At 42.7% G+C, this 20039-nt stretch overlaps 1 protein-coding gene across 4 annotated transcripts; it reads right to left on the bottom strand.

Annotated features, from left to right (window-relative positions):
* Positions 1-1294: 1294 nt before the first annotated feature.
* LOC310995928 (uncharacterized protein) lies at positions 1295-18473 on the bottom strand. 4 transcript variants are annotated; one of them, XM_083985140.1, is made up of 7 exons: positions 18345-18473; positions 15666-16022; positions 13183-13277; positions 8331-8487; positions 7281-7433; positions 5672-5725; positions 1295-2702 (listed from the first exon to the last, which is right to left on the bottom strand). In XM_083985140.1, the coding sequence occupies exons 2-7, from the start codon at positions 15805-15807 to the stop codon at positions 1846-1848; spliced, it is 1458 nt and encodes a 485-aa protein (XP_083841266.1). In that variant the 5' UTR covers positions 15808-16022; positions 18345-18473; the 3' UTR covers positions 1295-1845. The 4 variants fall into 4 exon arrangements, with proteins under 4 accessions (XP_083841266.1, XP_083841267.1, XP_083841268.1 ...); XM_083985141.1 differs by having other exon boundaries at positions 1295-2576; XM_083985142.1 differs by having other exon boundaries at positions 1295-2276.
* Between the last annotated feature and the right edge of the window lie 1566 nt (positions 18474-20039).

Below are 20039 nucleotides of genomic sequence, written 5' to 3'. Positions count from 1 at the left end.
ATGATACAAACTGGACCAGCTGCGTTCACCGTTTGACAGACACATTCAGAGCCGGGTGGGGGCGCTCGGGCCTGCAGCAGGGTTCAACCGACTAAACAGCAGCACAAGCATCTAACTTGAATTTCCTTTAAGAGCCTGTAACGAGACACGTTTTACAGATATTTTAGAACAGTTCTCTCCTCATCCCTGGGTTTTTATTATCACAACATTTTAAAAAAGGACTGGAAAGGAAAGATCTGGGATGTAGTGCATTATCCAACCGTTTATGAACTGATTTTGATGACAGTTTAAAATGACAAGGCCTGGTAACATCATGTATCCATGTGGATCCTGTGGCACAGTCCCAACATACAGTAAATCCAGGCTGTAGTGTAGTTTTGTGTTGTGTCGTGTTGTAGTGACGCAGAGAAAGGCTGTAGTGACTCCAGTGGAAACATCTCAGTGTTCAGCATTACTACTGCCTCTTCATCCTTCACTCTCAGTCTCATCGTTACTTGTTGTTGGCTTATCTTTGCTTTGTATTGTGGGTTATAATATGATCCCACAGATTAAACATCTCTCTTTCAGTCAAACAGAAATGACAGAAGTTAAAAAGCTGAGCAGCAGCAGTGAGTTGGACATTATGATATATTTTCTTCACTCTAAAAGACTGTGGAGCCAGTTTTGAGCTGAGCCAGTGTAGATCAAGTTACTCAGTCAGGGGGGGGGGGGGACGCTCTGCTTCTCTGTGGCAGAGCTGGGCCTTCAGATTCAGTATCTAGAGTTAGTAACTAAATCTAAATCCTACTGACGGTTACAGTTCCTTTGTTTAATCGCTGAGCCAAATGTTAGATCAAATGTGTGACGGTGCTTGTTTCAGTAGCACTCTGTTTGTTAGCAGGTAGTTAGTGGGTCTCATTCATGAAACGTGAGTAAATCTGTGTGTAGATTTGCACATAAAAGCTCACGCTACTAAAACTCTACTCCGGATTCATGAACGCTGCGGGAAACTCAGATTTGATCGTAAACACGTGTGTAAGATGATGAATGCCAACCCATCGTAAATTAACAACACGCCCCAGGTGATCAGCAATTAGCATAGCTCTCCGCCCATGAATAGCCATATAAGGAGATCCTGACCACCATATAAGGAGGTATAGGTGCATCCTGTTCACCTACAGCCATGACACAAACAAGGAAAGAGGGAGAGAGAGAGAGAAAAAAAAGAGAGATCACCGATCAAAGTCATTTTGGGTGAAGTGGAGTCCAGAAAAAACATTTAATTCTCCTCTGTTAGTAGTGGTCAGGTAATCAAAGGCTGGAGGGAAGAAACAGATGTAGTGAATTAAGTAGCATATCTTAGTAAATCCAGAACAGTTCCATATGAAACATGAAATTAAAAAAAATTAAAAAAATACACACAACTACAGAGCTACAGCAGCCACGGGAGGAAGAGGCTCTTCACAGCCTCAGCTGTAAAGGAGCAGTGACAAGCAATATCTCTGTGCATTTCTACATTTACACAAGCACTACACACAAATCCGTGCTGCTCACGTTTCATGAATGAGACCCCAGTTGGAGAGCCCTGATCCCTGCCACAAAACAAAACAACAGCAGGTACAAAAGAAAAAAAGGCAAGAGCATTGGAAAAACTTGGAAAAACGTGGAAAAATGTGTTTGTGTCTCCACTGTCCCTCTGGACAAATATGTTGTCCCATTTGCAGCTTAAAGTCAAAGTCAAATATCAGCATCTCTTTCATAATTTTAACCACCAAGACACGTTCAAACCCCAAAGGAGTCGGTTAGTTCCTCCTCGCTTTGTCTTGTTCTGTCAGAACCTACTAGTTTGTTACGTGTGTTTGTTTTTCAGGAGTGCGAGGAGGGAAGATGATGCGTCCCCAGGTGTCCGCTGTTGGACTTGTCCCTCAGCATGGTCAGCGCCGTGTTGGAGAAGTCCCTCAGGATGTCCACGGTCTCCCTCTGCAGCAGCAGAGACTCCTGCACAAACTCCTGCTGGCTCTCCACCAGCAGCTGCACGGACTGAGCCAGCACCTCCATGGACTGGGACACCGAGGTCAGCAGCATCCGGCTGGCCCGCTGCTGCTGCAGGCTCTGAGACGCCATCTGGACCACGTTGTCCAGGGGCCGGCCCGAGGAGGAGGAGGAGGAGGAGGCCCCGGCCGGGAGGGGGTCGGAGGAGGAGGAGGAGGAGGGGCCGGGGGGTTGAGTGGGTGGGAGGACTGAGGAGGAGGAGGAGGAGAAGGAGGGAGGTGGTGGTTGTTGAGGAAGACCGGCTGCTGAAGAGACAAAAGAAGAGGGAGCAGCGGTTACGGCAGCAGAGGTAGCAGGAGGAGGAGGAGGAGGAGCGGGGACAGAGGTAGCGGTAGAGTCGCCGGGGGCAACGGAGGAGGAGGGGGCGGGGGCAACGGGCCGGCCGGAGTTTGCCGCGGACTGAGACAAAGGCGGCGGCAGCGCGTCAGAATCAGACAGCGGCGGGAAAGCGGAGGAGGTGGAGGCCACGGAGCGGGAGTAGTTGTGGTTCTGGATGTGGTTGTGGTGGTTCTGGCTGCTGCTGCTGTTTCGGGAATAGGTGTAGACTGGCTTGACCCTCGGCAGGACGTTATCAGGCAGGGGGTCCAGGGAGGAGGGCGGGGGAAGAGAGGAGGAAGGATGGGAGGAGAACAAGGAGGAGTCATCATTTTCATCAAAGTCCACGGTGCGTTCTGGTAGACGACAGATAACGAGACATTCATTTAGTTTGTCTTAATAAAACATCCTCCTTTTTACATCAGCACTGAAACTGGGGCCTGATCTACTAAGATCCCAGGTAAAGAGCTATGGCTAAATCGCCTGCTCATGGTAACATTTTGCGTGTTTGGTTGGCGTATGTTTAGTAACAGCCTTAAATGACAACACGCACAATTGAAATGAGAGTTTTGCACATTGTAATGTAATTGTTTCTGCCATGGAGAGTGTGGACAGAGAGCTGGAAGGCCACAAATGCAGAATGAAAGGGGAACTACACAAGTCCGGTCGCTTTTCCGCTGTTTTGGTGACGCTCCTCTCGCCCATGTGCATTTGTTTACAACGAAGCGGTGGATAACAACTCTGCCTGGTAACGTTGTGTTATTATCTCATAGCGTGGTGAATGTGCAGGTCACAACTTGTCCACCAGAGCGTTGTGGAGTTGTTGGATTGTGTATTTGATGAGTTTGATGAGGGAAACCAAGAAATCCCATTAACCTCCATAGCGTAGCTCTGAGCAGCTCACGGCTCTGCTCCGCTGTTCTAAAAATAGCTTACACCGACAATTAAATGTAACAAACCTACTGCTATGACTATAGGGGTTATGGCAATGGGCCAATTTGCCAAAATGTTTAACTATCCCTTTAAATAACTCATTCATGCGTGTGGCTCCAAGTCCGGTCTCTTCTCCTCTGTGTCGCTAACCCTCCTCCTGGCCATGTGCATTTGTTTACAACGAAGCCGGCGAGAAATCAATCCATGGAGCGGTGGTTAACGTTATTTATCATATACGATGTTACGATGTGTATATCTGTGTAGTCTTATCTGTCAGAAACAAGAGATTACAGGTTTAGGGGGCGTGTTTGTGACGCGGTGCCGCACAGACGAGAGCTGGGTCGGAGGCTTTGATCTAACAAGGTGGAAGACAGAGAGCCTCCATTCTCCCTGGAACAAGTTACAAGTCATTTATTTTACCATCACAATTACTACAAAGCTGTTTAATTAAAGCAGAAGTAAGCGATATTTTTGTGTTAATATAAGTCTTAAATACTTATATCTATGCGCCTGAATGTGGTGACGTAGGGACGAGGACCAATAGATCCATGACGAGGGCGGGGGCTGCTAACTCCATCGGCTGACAAGAAGTTATGGTGCGTTCAAGGCAACCCGTAACTCGTGTTTTTCCGACCTGTGAAGTCGTACCAGTTCGATCTGGTACGAGTTCACGGGTCAGAAGTTACGAGTGGCCGTTATAGTGACTTTCACAGGTAAAACAGGTCGGAGAAACACCAGTGGGTTGTCTGGAACGCTACAATGTCGTAAGTCGTGACTTGAAGCTGTAACTTACGGTTTCAAAAGCCTGCCTGGAACGCAGCATTAGCCAAAACGACCGGATCGCTTACTTCTGCTTTAAGGTAAATATGTAGCTTGGTTAAGCTACAAATCCTGCACAGTTCCTCTTTAAATTCATCCAACAGCTCCAACATGACACGGCTGATAGGTGGCAGGTCTGAATTATTTTTTCTTCTGTTGTTCCAAAAACATAAACACGAGGGAGAAACTTGTTCTCTTCATTGTGCCCGTGTTTCCTCCTCACTGCAGTAACAGCAGCCACTAATGCTGTGTAATGCTGAGCTGACCGGCCCCTCCTTTTCAAACGCTTTAAATTCAGTCACAGTCTCTGCAATTCACTTCCAGCTTTAGTAAATAACACTGCATGTGCTAAAAGCTAAATCAAACTATCTGCATTTTCTCCTCCCAGTATTTTGCTCACCTGGGCAGAAACACCATGTTGCATATTCATTAGGGCCAGGTGCTAAATAGGCAGCATGTGTTTTGCTCAGTTGAAAGACGCAGTCGTTCGTGATCAGTGTTAGTAGATCAGCTTGCACATTTCTTTGCTGGCGATATCAAGTTTGCACTCATTTTTATACAAGCAAACCTTTAGTAGATCAGGCCCATGGAGTTCACATTCTTGTTGGGAGGCACCGATCCCGTTCTTTTCCTCAAATACTAATTCTGATGCATAAACTTGTGGCACAGCTCAAAAAAAGTTCAAGGTTAAAGTTATAATATTGAGAAAATGCTTTATTCTCAAAATATTTTGACGTGACTATTTCTTTTAAAGAGATATTTCAACATTTTGGCAAATTTGCCTATTGCCATAATCCCTATAATTTTAGGAGTAGGTTCATTACCTTAATTTGTCAGTGCAAGATGTTTTTAGATCGGTGGGGCAGAGACGTGAGCTCTGCACGGCACCTGGTATTTTTGCCTTTCCCTCATCAAATACACAATCCAACAACTCCAAAACGCTCTGGTGGACAAGTTGTGAGCTGCACATTCACCACGCTATGAGATAATAACACAATGTTACCACACAGAGTTGTTTTAGAGGCATGCGTTGCCGGAACTACATTCCAGACACGGCTACTGGGTGGAGTGATTTCAAAAAAGAAAATAGTTGTGAGTATTCACATCATGTGTTGTAATGTTACATAATTATACATTATTATTTCATAGTGTGGTGAATGTGCAGGTCACAACTTGTCCACCAGAGCGTTTTGGAGTTGTTGGATTGTGAATTCAGTTTGATGAGGGAAATGAGGAAAAACCATGAGCCTCCGTTCTAAAAACAGCTTGCACTGACAATTAAAGGCAATGAACCTTCTCCTAAGACTATAGGGATTATGGCAATAGGTGAATTTGCCAAAATGCTTAAATATTCCTTTAATATATATATAATATATAATAGTCATAGAATAACCAGTTTGCAGGTACTTCAAATTTGTCAGTAAACTCTTTCACACTTTCACACAATCTGCAGTCCTGGCACCAACACACACATGCTGTGAGCTAAATGGACTTTGACCTTGAACTTTCCCTGAAGCCACAACAGTCAAACGGCTTATCTGTAAACAGCAGCTGTACAGAAGTGCTTTCTTACCTCCATCGTCACCCATTTCCAAGTCGAATTCAGAGGAGGAATGGAGGGGATCTCCTAGGAGACAAGACGTAGTAATGATGTCACAGCAATGTTAAAGTGTCTATGACTGCCTCGGACATGAAGTAGTCAGGGTTCATACACATTTTAACCAACAAATTTCCATGACTTTCCCATGACTTGGCAACAAGTTTCCATGACATTACAAGACCTCTAAAACATCAATGTACGCATTAAATATATGCAAACTATGTAAAACAAACAAACAAACAAACAAAAAAACAGTGGAATTGTCAAAGAATAGATCTAATGACAATGGGCTTTATGCACAGCTCTACTTGCCTTGCATATTCCTGAAGATGCATAGGCTGTATGCCTGCAAACTCAGAAGTGGTGAAAAAGGTGAGTCACCAAACCCCTGTAGGGGGGTCTGGGGGCATTCCCCCCCCAGAAATTTTTTTTGATTTTAACACATAAATGAAGCATTCTGGTGTACTCTGAGAAGAACATGAAAGGGAACATTTGTTCCAGATTTAAAAAAAAAAAAAAAAAAAAAGCACATTGAGTTGACTGAGGTCCCTATCATTGTAAGGCAACAAGGCAAGAATGAGTGTGAAACTTAAACTGAACTCAAAACTGGTCTAGTGGGGACTGGGAGCAAAAACAAATCTCATAGTTTAAATCAAGGGTCTGGACCAGCCATTCAAGAGCCCGTTTCCTCTGCTATGGGGGGGGGGGGCATGTCCGTGCAGCGGTGTGCAGCGGTGCGCCGCGGACACGCACGGGGTGGTGGGGGGAGAAACGAAACCGAATGCACGCCGCCACGTCCGCTCGGACCGCGGCCACTTGGACGAACAGGTCCGCTCATGCCGAATCAACAGCGGCAGGAGACCCAGCGCGACTTGGCGTATCTGCCTCCAGCGAGTCACCATAGACTGTAAAAAGAAGCGAGTGATTGAGTCACGTCACCGGGCTCATACGCGCAGGCAGGCCAGGGTTGTCTTACTGCATACGACACATTTAGCTTTGCCTTTGTCCTCCGTCTTCTCCAGCCATAAATACTTCTCTGTGTGCAGCCAAATATTGTTGAATGAGCACCTTCCTGGCATCTTTGCGAGCTAAACTGTTGGAGCATGTTGCCACTCGATCCGATCTGCACCTTGCTACGCACGTCACGCGTGACCTGACGAGAATGAGGCTGATCAATGCGCGACACTTTTCGATACGAAATATGTATTGATCAGTTTTAAAATCAACTTTTTAGACTGTTATTACTAAATGTTATCATTATAGTAAAATAAAATTCCATGACTTTTCCAAAACTTTTGGGGTGAATTTATGTTTCCAAGACTTTTCCAGGCCTGGAAAATGACATTTTCAAACTCCATGACTTTTCCAGGTTTTTTCAAAACGTACGAACCCTGAGTAGTGCTGTCATCAATGATGCCACCATAGTTAAATGAGTGTATTATTGTGTTACTTCCATACATGTGTAGGGTAGATAGCCACGTGGGTATACAGAGAAACTGGATGTATCATTTTTTCATATGGGTGTAGAAGACCACGTGTGTACCGCCTGCCCTGTTCCTGGTGCAGCAGCCGCTCCACTCACCAATTTCTTTCTCTGGTGAAGAGAGAGGAGAGAGTTCGAAGGAGGCTCCTCCCGGTAACGTGTGGGGGCCGTCTGTCAGGCTGAGGTAGGAGTAGGGCTTGGAGTAAGGCTTGGGGAAGTCGTCCTCGTCAATGTCCGGATCACTTTCTCCATCTGAGAGAGCAACAAGTGAAAACAATGACACATCACACACTTTTACACAAGCTTCTTTATGCTCCTTGAAATAAACTGTTAAAGGAATAGTTAAACATTTTGGCAAATTGGCCATTGCCATAATCCTTATAGTTTTAGGAGTAGGTTTTACCTTTAATTGTCGGTGCAAGCTGTTTTTAGAACGGCGGAGCGGAGCGGCAGCTGCTCAGAGCTACGCTACGGAGGCTCATGGGATTTCTTGGTTTCCCTCATCAAATCACAACTTGTCCACCAGAGCGTTTTGGAGTTGTTGGATTGTGTATTTTTGAGTTGAGTTTGATGCGGGAAACCAAGAAATCCCATTAGCCTCCGTAGCGTAGCTCTGAGCAGCTCGCGGCTCTGCTCCGCCGTTCTAAAAATAGCTTGCACTGACAATTAAAGTATAGGGATTATGGCAATGGGTCAGTTTGCCAAAATGTTAAACTATCCCTTTAGGGCTGTAAGAGATGATAAAAGAACGATTTAAAAAAACAAAAAAACAGCTGAAAACCTATTTATTTCTAAATTTTAATTGGCATATTCCCAGTTCTTTCTGGTTTCTGTTTTTAATTTAATTTTTTTAAAATCAAAAGTAAAGCAATTTAATTAAAAGTGCCCTATAAATAAAGTTTATTATTATTTATTTTTTTGATTTCCTTTTCCATATGCTCTGCTTTCTTTGTGATCTTTATGACCTAAAAGACAGTCCAAATTATTAATATACAAAAAAATAATAATATTGGTTAGATTAAAAGATTAAAAAATTAAAGATTTCCTCTTGGCATGGATGTTACAGCAACACTACTCAACCAAGAACTGATCACATCTCAAAGAAAGCCTTCACCTTCACCCCCTTTTAAAAAGCTGATGCCTGCTCACCTCCTCTGGGACTCATCATCAGTATCTTGTGGACCATCCTCTCCACGGGGCCCAGGTTCTTCTTCCTCAGCGTGTTGCCGTTGGGGCCCCGCAGCGCCACGATGCGTCGCTTTCCGTCGCATTTGAGGTCAGCCCACTTCTTCATGATCTGACGCACCTGTGAGAAGATACAACCGCCGGTCAGAGCTCAGCCGCTACACACCACCAGAGAAACAACCAGTGGATTACAGTCAGTGCATTGGAAACTGGTCATTTGTCAAGCACAGACAACAAATCCATATCACAGTGAATTGAATCAGTGGTGCCAATGTTTGTTTGTTTGGTTAATCACTTCAAACTAAATGATTAACCAATAATCAATACATTTACTCCTAAAATCTCAACAGATTTTAAATGTCGACACACCCAGATCATTGATTTTACCCCAGGAAACACTGGAGAGTGGCAGGCGGACCGCCAATGAAAATGAGCCTTTTGCCTATAATTGGGTGCATTCACTTTTTCAAAACTTTTTTTATGTTCATTTAAAGCAGAAGTCAGCGATCCGGTGGTTTTGGCTAACTTCCTGTCAGCAGATGGAGTTAGCAGTCCCCGCCCTCGTCCCTACGTCACCACATTCACGCGCATCCCTTGGCTGCACACACAGAGAGGACTGCCCCTTTATGCCGTTCTCTCTCCTCATTGGATAAAGGTTGTAGGATACAAGGAAAGTTTTCTCCTCGGCTCAGAGCAGAGCAGAGTGACTGACAGACCCGTGTTTCAGACCAAACACTCTATAGAAGTGATTGCTGTCGGAAGATACAACTATTTAAGACTTATATTAACACAAACATTCACCTTACTTCTGCTTTAATGTACAATGTCCCTCTCTAACAAATAAAGGTCAAATGAAAATGTAAAATGTGTGTGAGTGTGTATGTATTCGTGCATCTCTGTGTGTATATACTGTATGTTAATCAACATTCCTTGTTCTTTTTTAGTATTTTAGTATGTTTTTATTTGAACTTGTATTATAAGTGTTTTAAACTATTCATTGCATTCTCTGCACTTTGTTTTTTTCTCTTTTCTTTCTTGGATATGTGTGCTATTGTTACTACTGTAGTGTATGTATTGTGTATGTATGTATTGCAAGTACAAAGCAGCTGTTACGACGCCACTTGCCCAAGACAAATTTCCCTTCCGGGACTAATAAAGTTTATTTTGATTTGATGTGGGGGTGGGAGGGTCGGGTTTTCTTGGTTTTCTTTGTTGTTTTTAGCCTCTGTGAGGCACTTTGTGTTACTCAATGTATGAAAAGTGCCATAAAAATAAAAGTTGATTGGATCATACTGAACCATATCATTTCCATAATATCATAACATTTTACATTTTCTTGCAAGCAAGCATGCAAACACTATTACAGGTGTATTAGATGTTTTCTTGATACTCAACTATAGGGTTGGAGTATTTCACTAGTACATACACAGTGTATCTGGATCAGGTCCTTGCCCATAATCCCATCATCTTATAAGAAATACTACCTTGTATCATTTTACAAGGCTTTATGCAGCTGCAGTTTAAACGTTTGGGAATCACTTGTGTGATCTATACAAACAGATGATATTTACAATTACACTTGGATGAGAAATGCATTAAATGCAGATTTATACGTCACCCTCAGCCTCAGTGTAAAACCAAAAAAAAGATCAGCAGACCGTGATCAGTATTATAAGCAGTGGTGTAGTGGTCCCTGGAGAAGTGGGTATACTCTAAATTTTCACCTTTTTTTTAAGTAGTCCAGAAAAAAAGCCCTGTTTTAGAAACAGTGACATGTAAGACTACTCTATTTAGTTTACCCAAAAAATCCGTCATTTCTACTTGCTCACTATTATAAAATGATCATGACTTGATTAGGAGCAGTTTGTAGTTACTACTGGTCACACAAGCAGCCTGGATGAATGTATTTATCATGAGGCAAACATGGTGTTTCAGTTATTCATAGTTTATAGTTACTTAAAATCTGAAGTTGACAATGCATCCTTGTTCATATTTCATCTTAAATAAAACACACAAATCATTCTCTTTGCCAAGGGCAACATTGGTGGGGACACAAAAGTAGGTACTCTGAGGCACCGCTCCTGAAAGTTGATGTTTTTTGCATTTGCAATCATAGTTTTATGTTAGGTAACTAATGAGCAACTAATGAAAGACAAGAAGGCAACTTAGAAGAGTTCTCAGTTGCTCTGGCTGAAGTGAACTGTGCATCATCATGACTAACACATCCATCATTATTTAACCTCACCTGTGGATTTCCAGCCTCTCCTCCATCTCCTCCTTCCTCTACCTCATCCAGCTTCTCCTTCTCTACCTCTTCCTGCCTCTCCTCCTTCTGTTCTAGCCTCTCCTCCTCTACCTCCTCTGGTCTCTCCTTCTCCATCTCCTCCAGCCTCTCTACTGCCTGTCACCTGACAAAAATATGTTGATGCATGACATATGAACAGATACATTAGGGATACAATCGAGCTTGGTGGTAGGCCTACAGTTATTGCCTGAGCAAAAAAGGCTTTTACTTTCACACACTTATGTGTAATTTATTCCCCCAAAATGTATAAAATTAGCCTACATGAGCATCTGGAATCTGAGGTTTTTTTCTAGGCCTTTTCCCGACCAATGTTCTTTATTTTTGTTTTTTAAACAGCTCCCTTCCTTATTAGCCTACCAAGCACAGACCCACAGGCAGAGCGCACACACACGCACGCACGCACGCACGCATGCAAACAGACAGACAGACACAAACACATGTAAATGACACCACTGATGTTAAATCCGTCTAGCTAACGTGACCCAGGCAGAACTAAAGCCGAACATGTTGACAACTTGCATTCGCGGTCGCAGATTCAAGCACCGTGACCTCCTGTCCGTCCGACCAAGGAGCAGGTAACTTTTACAAGCAGACGGAGTGACAGCGGGGACAGCCAATCGTTAGCGAGAAACGGCCGAGCCAATCGGAGATCGATATTCAGGTTAGAGGCGGGACTTCTAGCAGAGACCGGCTGTTAACCCTTTGTGCGCATCAGGGGGGATTTAGAAGTGGCTATACGCAATTGACCCTTTGTTGGCCTTCTGATTGGTCTGCTGTTCCACCAATCAGAGCGCTTCTCCCCATGTCACGTGTTGCGCAACATTCTAAGGTTGGACAACTCTGGCATGAAACCCTATGAAACCAGATAGGCAGACAGCAACTTTTGGGCAAAAACTACTTTATAATTTTTCAATATGGTTAAAATGTGCCTGGGGTTCCTGCAATAGCAACTCACAATATCTGGAACGTATTGGAGTCATTTTTATCCCATTCCCTAAACACAAGACATCACATACGGTACTTAGCCTATGTACTGTATATAATATTACTTTAACTTTCTGTTATGTATTTAGTTGAGCTTAATAATAGGGTTTGGGGGTTTGTTTGTTTGTTTGTTTTATTAGATCCCCATTAGCTGCTGTACAAGACAGCAGCTATTCTTCCTGGGGTCAAAACATCTTACAAACATTTCTGTTTCAGAATTTAACACAGAACATTCAACATAGATCATCATCATTCATACAGTGGACAACAGCAACACAAAACATAAAAAAAAAAAAAAAAAAAAGCTCACATCTCATTTACAAACTGTTCTTAAAGTACAAAGAAACAGAAATGGTCCACTAGGGGGAGCTGTAGGCATAGGTCAGGGGTTAACTGCAAAGTTTTGTTTGTTGTTGTTGTTGTCCTGCAGTCCTCATGAGAAGTGAGCCCGTTTTTCCCAAGGGGGCAGTTGTCGGTCTGAGAAGTGAAGCTCACTTCCGCGTTCAAAAAGCTGCAATCCCCCCGGCTGTCGCTGGGGGCTGGCTCCAGAAGGGAGCAACTCCAATTGAGCCCCACGTTAAAATAGCCGATTTTACAGCTTAAAACAACATTTACAGCCTGGTACATTTTATTTTTTTGGTCTCAACCGATAGTTTCTACCCCCGCACACACTCTGAGGGGGGTGAATTTTTTTTAAACTCTATCGTTTTACTATTATTAGGTTTAAAGTTCTGGCCAATTAGGGCGCAGAACCGTTGAGTGACAGGTCCGGAGACCGCTGCTACGAGGCCAGTGGGCGGGCCCTCGGCCGGCCAACGGCCGCACCGCTCCAAATATGGCAAGTAGAATCCAACATGGCGCGGCTCAAACCCCCGTAGTAGCGGCACAAAACAGACTCCTCCAAACCAATGGGTGACGTCACGGTGCTACGTCCATTCTTTTTACAGTCTATGGTTTTTCCCTGGCTGTACTGAAGTGCTAAGCTCATTCATCCTCCAGTCCACTCTCTGGTCGTGTTCATAGACAGAGAAGATCTAGTACCTTCAAAGTTATCTAGCAAACGTAACATTACCGCTACTAATGTCTTTTGAACTTTGTGAAGTTTTACGAGGAGAAACGGGAGATCGGCGGAGATTAGCTTGTAGCTAACGTTAGCTAGCGCCGTTAGCTACTAGCTAGTGACCAAAACAATGATTTTTCCCCATTTTTCGGAAAAGTCGGGTAAAGCCCGTTCAATCGCTCTTTAGCCACGTCTGTCTTCTATCACGGACACCATTTTTCTGATATGTAAGTTAATTCAAATTTCCCTTACTAGCAATTTAAATCTTCCTAATTTTCAATGGTTTCCAATGGGAGTTAACCCTTCCGTGACCATTGTTTGTCCAACCTAGCAACAGTAACCGTGGGGGGCGGGGCCTTGACAAAGGGTCAATTCTGACTGAAAAATAAGTAGGTATACGACGTATACCGGCGTACCCCCTCGACTACACCACTGATTATAAGATGACGACGACGACGATCACAAACCTCTCTGTGATTCTCTCCCAGGCCGTTGATCTGGTTTGTGATTTCAGTCCAGGTCTGTTTCTTGGCCTCGGCCGACACACCCTGGTTGAACTTCCCTACAGGGAGGGAGAGAAAGCACCGTGATGTCAGACATGGGGGGGGGGGGGGGGGGGGGGGGCATCGGGTCTGCTCATGTGTAACATTTCTAAACAGTGGTGGTGGCCATTTTCAGACCTGTTCAGACCTACCTATCTATCTATCTATCTATCTATCTATCTATCTATCTATCTATCTATCTATCTATCTATCTATCTATCTATCTATCTATCAATCATTACAAACATCTGGAGAATTGGGTTATGGTATTTCACTCTGCAGATACCAGTAATATTCAATGAGGACTAAGCTAGTATAGGAATTATCAGGTTCTGTGATGAGCAATCTAAAGTGAAAGTTTGTGTACATGAAAAATGTTGTTGAACAAGTTGTTCCAAGGTTCATTCCAGCAGGAACCATCTCATTTCTGAGCTTAGATTTTGGTGCACCGACAAACCACCGTCATTTACCTCCACTGTGATTTCTGCTTCTTACTGAGTTCTCCTGTGTGGCACCAGCAGCCGATGGATCATGTGTATTTAGAAATGCTCAACTGACAGATGAGACAAGACGCCTCAGAGTGAAAGTTGAGATACACAATGATAATAATACTTTAATAACCAGAGATGGACAGAGTACTCCACCCCAGTACTTGAGTAAGAGTACAAATACTACTGGTCAAAAATTACTCCGTTACAAGTAAAAGTAGCTCAGTCGACATGTTACTCCAGTAAGAGTAAAAAAGGTACTTGCTTTTAAATTTACTTTAAAGCAGAAGTGAGTGATATATTTGTGTTAATATAAGTCTTAAATAGTTATATCTTCCGACAGCAATCACTTACATAGAGTGTTTGGACTGAAACACGGGTCTGTCAGTCACTCTGCTCTGCTCTGAGCCGAGGAGAAAACTTTTATCGTATCCTACAGTTTTTATCCAATGAGGAGAGAGAACGGCATGCAGGGCTGTGTGTGCAGCCAAGGAACGCCGTGAATGTGGTGACGTAGCGACGAGGACTGTTATGGTGCGTTCAAGGCAACTCGTATTTTTCCGACCGTGAAGTGGTACCAGTTCGATCTGGTACGAGTTCACCGGTCGGAAGTTACGAGTGGCCGTTATAGTGACTTTCACCGGTAAAACAGGTCGGAAAAACACGAGTGGGTTGCCTGGAACGCTACAAAGTCGTAAGTTGTGACTTGAAGCTGTAATTTACGATTTCAAAAGCCTGCCTGGAACGCAGCATTAGCGAAAACGACCGGATCACTCACTTCTGCTTTAAGTAAAAGTAAGAGTAACAACACACTTTATTATTTTTCACATCAATGAATTACTATATTTATTTCTAAATGAATGTAAGGAGCTTTTAACTCTTGTTAGTGAGAATGAACTCTTTGAAAGCAGCTGCACTGATGTGCTGCGTTTAGGGGTTAGGGTTTCCTTCTCTGACAAACACAGCTTGTGTCCAATAGGATTTTAGAAAAAGACCTGAAAGTAACGAGTACTTTTCAGCCTTCCTACAAATTAACTCGAGTAAAAGTAAAAATATTTGTCTTGGAAATGTATTCAATTAAGAGTAATAAGTACCAAAGAAATCTAATACTCGAGTAAAGTACACATACTCTGGATATGTACTTAAAGGGATAGTTCAACATTTTGGCAAATTGGCCCATTGCCATAATCCCTATAGTCATAGCAGTAGGTTCGTTACCTTTAATTGTCGGTGCAAGCTGTTTTTAGAACGGCAGAGCAGAGCCGTGAGCTGCTCAGAGCTACGCTACGGAGGCTAAAGGAATTTCTTGGTTTCCCTCATCAAACTCATCAAATACACAATCCAACAAGTCCACAACGCTCTGGTGGACAAGTTGTGAGCTGCACAATCACCACGCTATGAGATATAACACAACGTTACGAGACGGAGTTGTTTTAGAGGTAAATTCATGCAAAACCGCTGATGCGTGTTGCATTCAGGGACAGTTTTTCAGCAAGCAGACTCTGTATTTACCTCGAAAACAACTCTGTCTGGTAACGTTCCATTATTATCTCATAGCGTGGTGAATGTGCAGGTCACAACTTGTCCACGAAAGCGTTTTGGAGTTTTTGTATTTGATGAGTTTGATGAAGGAAACCAAGAAATTCCTTTAGCCTCCATAGCGTAGCTCTGAGCAGGCTGCCGCTCCACTTCGCCATTCTAAAAATAGCTTGCACCGACAATTAAAGGTAACGAACCTACTGCTATGACTATAGCGATTATGGCAATGGGCCAATTTGCCAAAATGTTGAACTATCCCTTTAAGTACAGTACTCAGGTAAATTTACTCTGTTACTGTCCACCACTGTTAATAACTTATCAATGCAATTCTACTGCATTGAGAGCTCTGGACTTGGACCTTATCAAAGCCCACACACTCACTGAGGATGATGTATCTGTTCCTCTTGACCGCGTCCAGCAGCATCTTCACCTCGGTGAGGGAGAACCTGGGTTTGGACCTCAGACCTCCTTTGACTCCTCCCACCTTGAAGTCTTCATCGTCATCACGCCAGGAAGTCGACATCGTGCCGGCCTTCCCTTCCCTTCCCCCCTCTTGCTTCTCTTACGATAATAAGCTCACAACGACTCGGTGTGGTGCCGAGTCAGAGTCTAAACAGATTATCCGCCCACAAGGAGAGCCTGGTCCTGATCCACTTGATCCACCTGATCTGGACTAGAGACACATGTCTGAGTCTGACAGAGAGAAAGAGCAGTAGAGAAAGATGATAGAGTGGGAGCCTGCAACACAAGAGGGATACAGGAGAATGAGAATGAATGAGACCAGGAGGAGAAAAAAAAACAAAGTGAAAAGATGCAATTAGCTAGTAAACTAAAACAACGAAAACGAGGTTAAAATTGACAGATGCGTTATATCAGGGTGTATACAGGAATCTTGAAGTTCATTCTAATACCCTTTTAAGACTTTTTCAAGACCTTCTCAATATTTTTCAACACCTCACCGCCACTTCAAGCTGTAACCATTTACATCAGTGACACTTTTAACGTCACAGTTTTAGTTTGTGATAAAGACTATAGACCACTATGATACAACAGAATTCAAAATAGGCTGGGATCAGGCAAAGTTTATCCAAAAAACAAAACAAAAAAAACATTGCTCCACTCTCAAAAAACAAAAAAACTATCTCCTTTTCTTTTTTATTTACTGGTTCATCTTTGTTTAAAAAAAAAAAAAAAAAACGAATAAATTCACACACTTTCACAATGTTTTTTAGGACGCAAACTCTTGGTCAGCTAATTCTGAAAAAATACCTTCAAAATTTAAGACTTTATAAAGTCGTGAAAAGACTTTTTAATACTTTTTAAGGGTCTTAATTTTCCCAAAATTGATTTATCACCATTTAATACTTTTCAAGACCCCGCGGATACCCTATATGCAGTTTTTGCTGTCTATGTTTTCAGCTGAGTCATAGTTGTCCACTCATACTCCACAGGAAGCAGAGACAGTCTGTACCCACCACTGACACCACAGCTCCTTTGATAAGAATTGATTTTTATTTTGATAAAGCTCTTGACTACCACAACTACATCGACAAAGAGAGAGAGAAAAAGTTTGTTTTGTTTTTTTAATATAATAATATAGAGAGAGGGAAATATATACAAGAACTTGTTATAATAATACATATCTGAGAAAAATTTGCCTACTAATAATTAATTTTAAACTTAGTGTCCCTACTACACTTCTGCCATGATAATAAACTGCACAGGTGAAGAATTACACAGGGATGAATAATGTTCTGTTGTAATCTTTGTTACTCATTTACTTTTGTCCAGTTAGGATTTTACTTAATAAACATAATTACTTTTGTTGCTATCACATACACTTAGGCATGGTGGACTAATTTCATATAATAATAATAATAATAATAATATGTATTATTAGTATCATTATTATTATGCTATCAGCATCATCTCCATTCCATACATTTCCATTTCACAAATCAGAGAATCACATAATTGAGGCTCTAGTAAGCCCATTGAAAAGCTGCTACCGATTCACTTCTAGGCTAAGGTGGCATTGGTGCAATAGTCTGTATATTTTATGAAATGTTTTTTTGTACTTTCTTTTTATTTTTGTACTATTTATATTGTTTGATTGTGATATGGACCTGTGTCTGAAATAAAGTTTATATATCATTTTTCAAAACAGAGTTACACAGTGGAGTAATACACAAAAACAGCAAAAAGCAATGTAAGACACAGGAGAGGCAAAGGATCAATTAGTCAGACAAATATAACAGGGCGAATTACAAATAACGTACATTTTCAAGCCATAAAGCAGCCAAAATAACCCACAGGATTAACAGCTGTTTTACACGAAAAAAAATGTAAGCCATGGGTTTTGAACTTTTTTTTTTTTCTTTCTTCTTCATTTTTATTAGAGGGTAGCTACAGTGTTTCCACGTGTAAAGTAGCTACAGGTCGTGTAAAGTATTTGTAATCAGAGTAACTAACTAAACAGTTGAGAACAAACAACTTCCCCCCAAATGATTTAGAATTTTCCTTTGCGTGCGTTCGTTCTGAGCACGTGGCCCCGTATGAGCCAATCAGCTTCCGCCTTCCCGGTGCCTTTGTTGAGCCGCTGCTGCTGCTTCGTCTCCTCCTCGTCCTCACACAGGGAGGAGGGAGCAGCTCACACACTCTCCGCCATCTCTGTTAGCTGCATGAGGCTCAGGCGCTGCTAACGTAGCTGCATGCGAACGGCTAAACTTTGCTCGCTTGTGAAATTTCGACGTCAACGTGTAGCTCGGGCTTTATTGCGGACGTAAAAAAAAAACGACGCAGCTTGGCTTTGTTTGCCAGATATCAGAGCTGTAAGGTTACGCGTCGTAGCAGCAGCAGCAGCGGCCGACGGGGAGAAGGACGCAATGGCTGCTAGCTTTCTTCTCTTCTGCGTTACGCTCTTTTATTTTATATAACGCATTATAGCTATACGTGCATTTTTATGCACACACGACGCGCTCGCGGCTTGTCATTAGGAGTGAGTGGTGGTGTAGGTTATAATGTAACAAAATAAAGCAAGAATATATAATAAATAGTTACCAGTGAAAATGGCGTTGCTCTCGCCCTCTCTCTCTCCCCTCCTCCTTCCTCTGTGGTTCTCCCGAAACTTCGGAGTGACGAGAACAACTGAAGTGCGCAGGCTCTGCAGCGCGACACATTTTTTTTTTCTCTCCCTTGAACGCGCAACATTTTCATGGTGCTGCGCGCCCCCCAGCTGCCCCAGATACAGCGTGCACCACTCACTCCCATTATCAAGAAAAACACACACATACAGTACACACACACACACACACACAAAAAAACCTCACGAATTCTGCACAATTAGTAGTTCACGTTGTTGTGAACTCAGAGCCAAAAACCGATGAATGCACCTCCCTTAATCACTCAGTCAACCGCTTCACCACCTCACCGCGTGGTTAATTAGTCCCAAGCCGTGCACGCAATACATTTTATGCGCATTTTTTTTCTCTTTTTAATAAATGTTGATATTTTGACATTTTTATCACATTTAACTCAGTAGCCTAATTTGTGCCACTCGGTCCTATAGTAGTTGTCTGAAAGCTGCTGTCAGAGAAGCGCAGGCCTGATTAGGTCAACAAAGGTCATCAGTTAATTTGTACTAACACATTATGCAATTTATAACAATACACAAAAACATTAAGGGTCTGGATTACAGCATCACTCAAGATCATAATTAATTAAGGACATGACTGACTGTGAACAGCAATGACACCAAGATGCCAACAACAGTCAGTACTAGTGTATGAAACATAAACTATAAAAAAAAATTATGTAATTGGCTACCATGATAAACTACAGAGAGAAAAGAGCACAAAATGATTGTGTTTCATGTCAAAACATATTGATTCATGTGTCTATTGACAATATCAAACAAACTAAAGCAAAAAAAAAAAAAAAGCAGATGATGCAGTCAGATATTCGTTAGAGTGATTCAAGCGACAAAAGGAGGAGAAATGAGACATTGGTCGTCACCTCACCACCATCTTATGTCAACACAGAGAGAGAGAAGATGGAGAGGCCGGTGGAGCAGCAGTTCCTCTGTTTGTTCGCTTGGTGGCGCCACAGCTCCGCCTCTGGACAGAAGTGCGTATTAAATTCTTCCCCTTCAATACCCGTCACGGCCTGCAGAGGGCGCAGTCATACACGTGTTTCTACCACTGTGGTACGTTTCCCACTACAGGGAAGAGGGGGGAGGGGTTTTGCACAGAGATCTAGATTTACATTGGGAATTTGACCAGTGATAGCTGTGGATGTATGAGTTATTTTTTCTACCACAGAAATTTGGACATTTATTATTCACACAGTTTTTTTATTTTTTAATTGACCAGAAGTAGAAAAAAGGGCAATTTGGTTGGCTTCAGATGTACTACTACTACTACGCCTCCCTTGGTCATGATCGGAGTGGCTCTTCTTCGCCGCTGTCCCCCCCCAAACATGTTCAACCTTCTGCCATCATTTCATGACTGGCATATTTGTGTTTGTCTGGTTGTCGCTCTCTGCTGCTGCTGCTGCTGTCGGTGGAGACGCTGCTGCAGTGACCCCGTTTCTCCACTGGGATCATCACTACTCACTACACTTCTTGAGATCTAACAGATCTAAATCTAAATCACAAAGGCTTTGTCGTGAAATCCTCAAAAAAAAAAAAAAAAAAAAAGTTAAAACAATCTCATGACATATTTCAGAATGATACCAGTATCACAGCAAAACTATGAC

The sequence above is a fragment of the Trachurus trachurus genome, assembly GCF_905171665.1.
Source record: "Trachurus trachurus genome assembly, chromosome: 13".
NCBI classification, from domain to species: domain Eukaryota; kingdom Metazoa; phylum Chordata; class Actinopteri; order Carangiformes; family Carangidae; genus Trachurus; species Trachurus trachurus.
This window is presented reverse-complemented; position numbering and strand designations above follow the sequence as displayed.

Excerpts from the sequence above, each read along its gene's own strand:
- LOC310995928 (XM_083985140.1), bottom strand. The coding sequence starts at position 15,807 with ATGTCGACTTCCTGGCGTGATGACGATGAAGACTTCAAGGTGGGAGGA. Across the intron at positions 13,278-15,665 it reads GAACAGATACATCATCCTCA|GGAAGTTCAACCAGGGTGTG; the intron begins GTGAGTGTGTGG and ends CCCTCCCTGTAG. Across the intron at positions 8,488-13,182 it reads TGGGAGAGAATCACAGAGAG|GTGCGTCAGATCATGAAGAA; the intron begins GTTTGTGATCGT and ends ATCTTCTCACAG.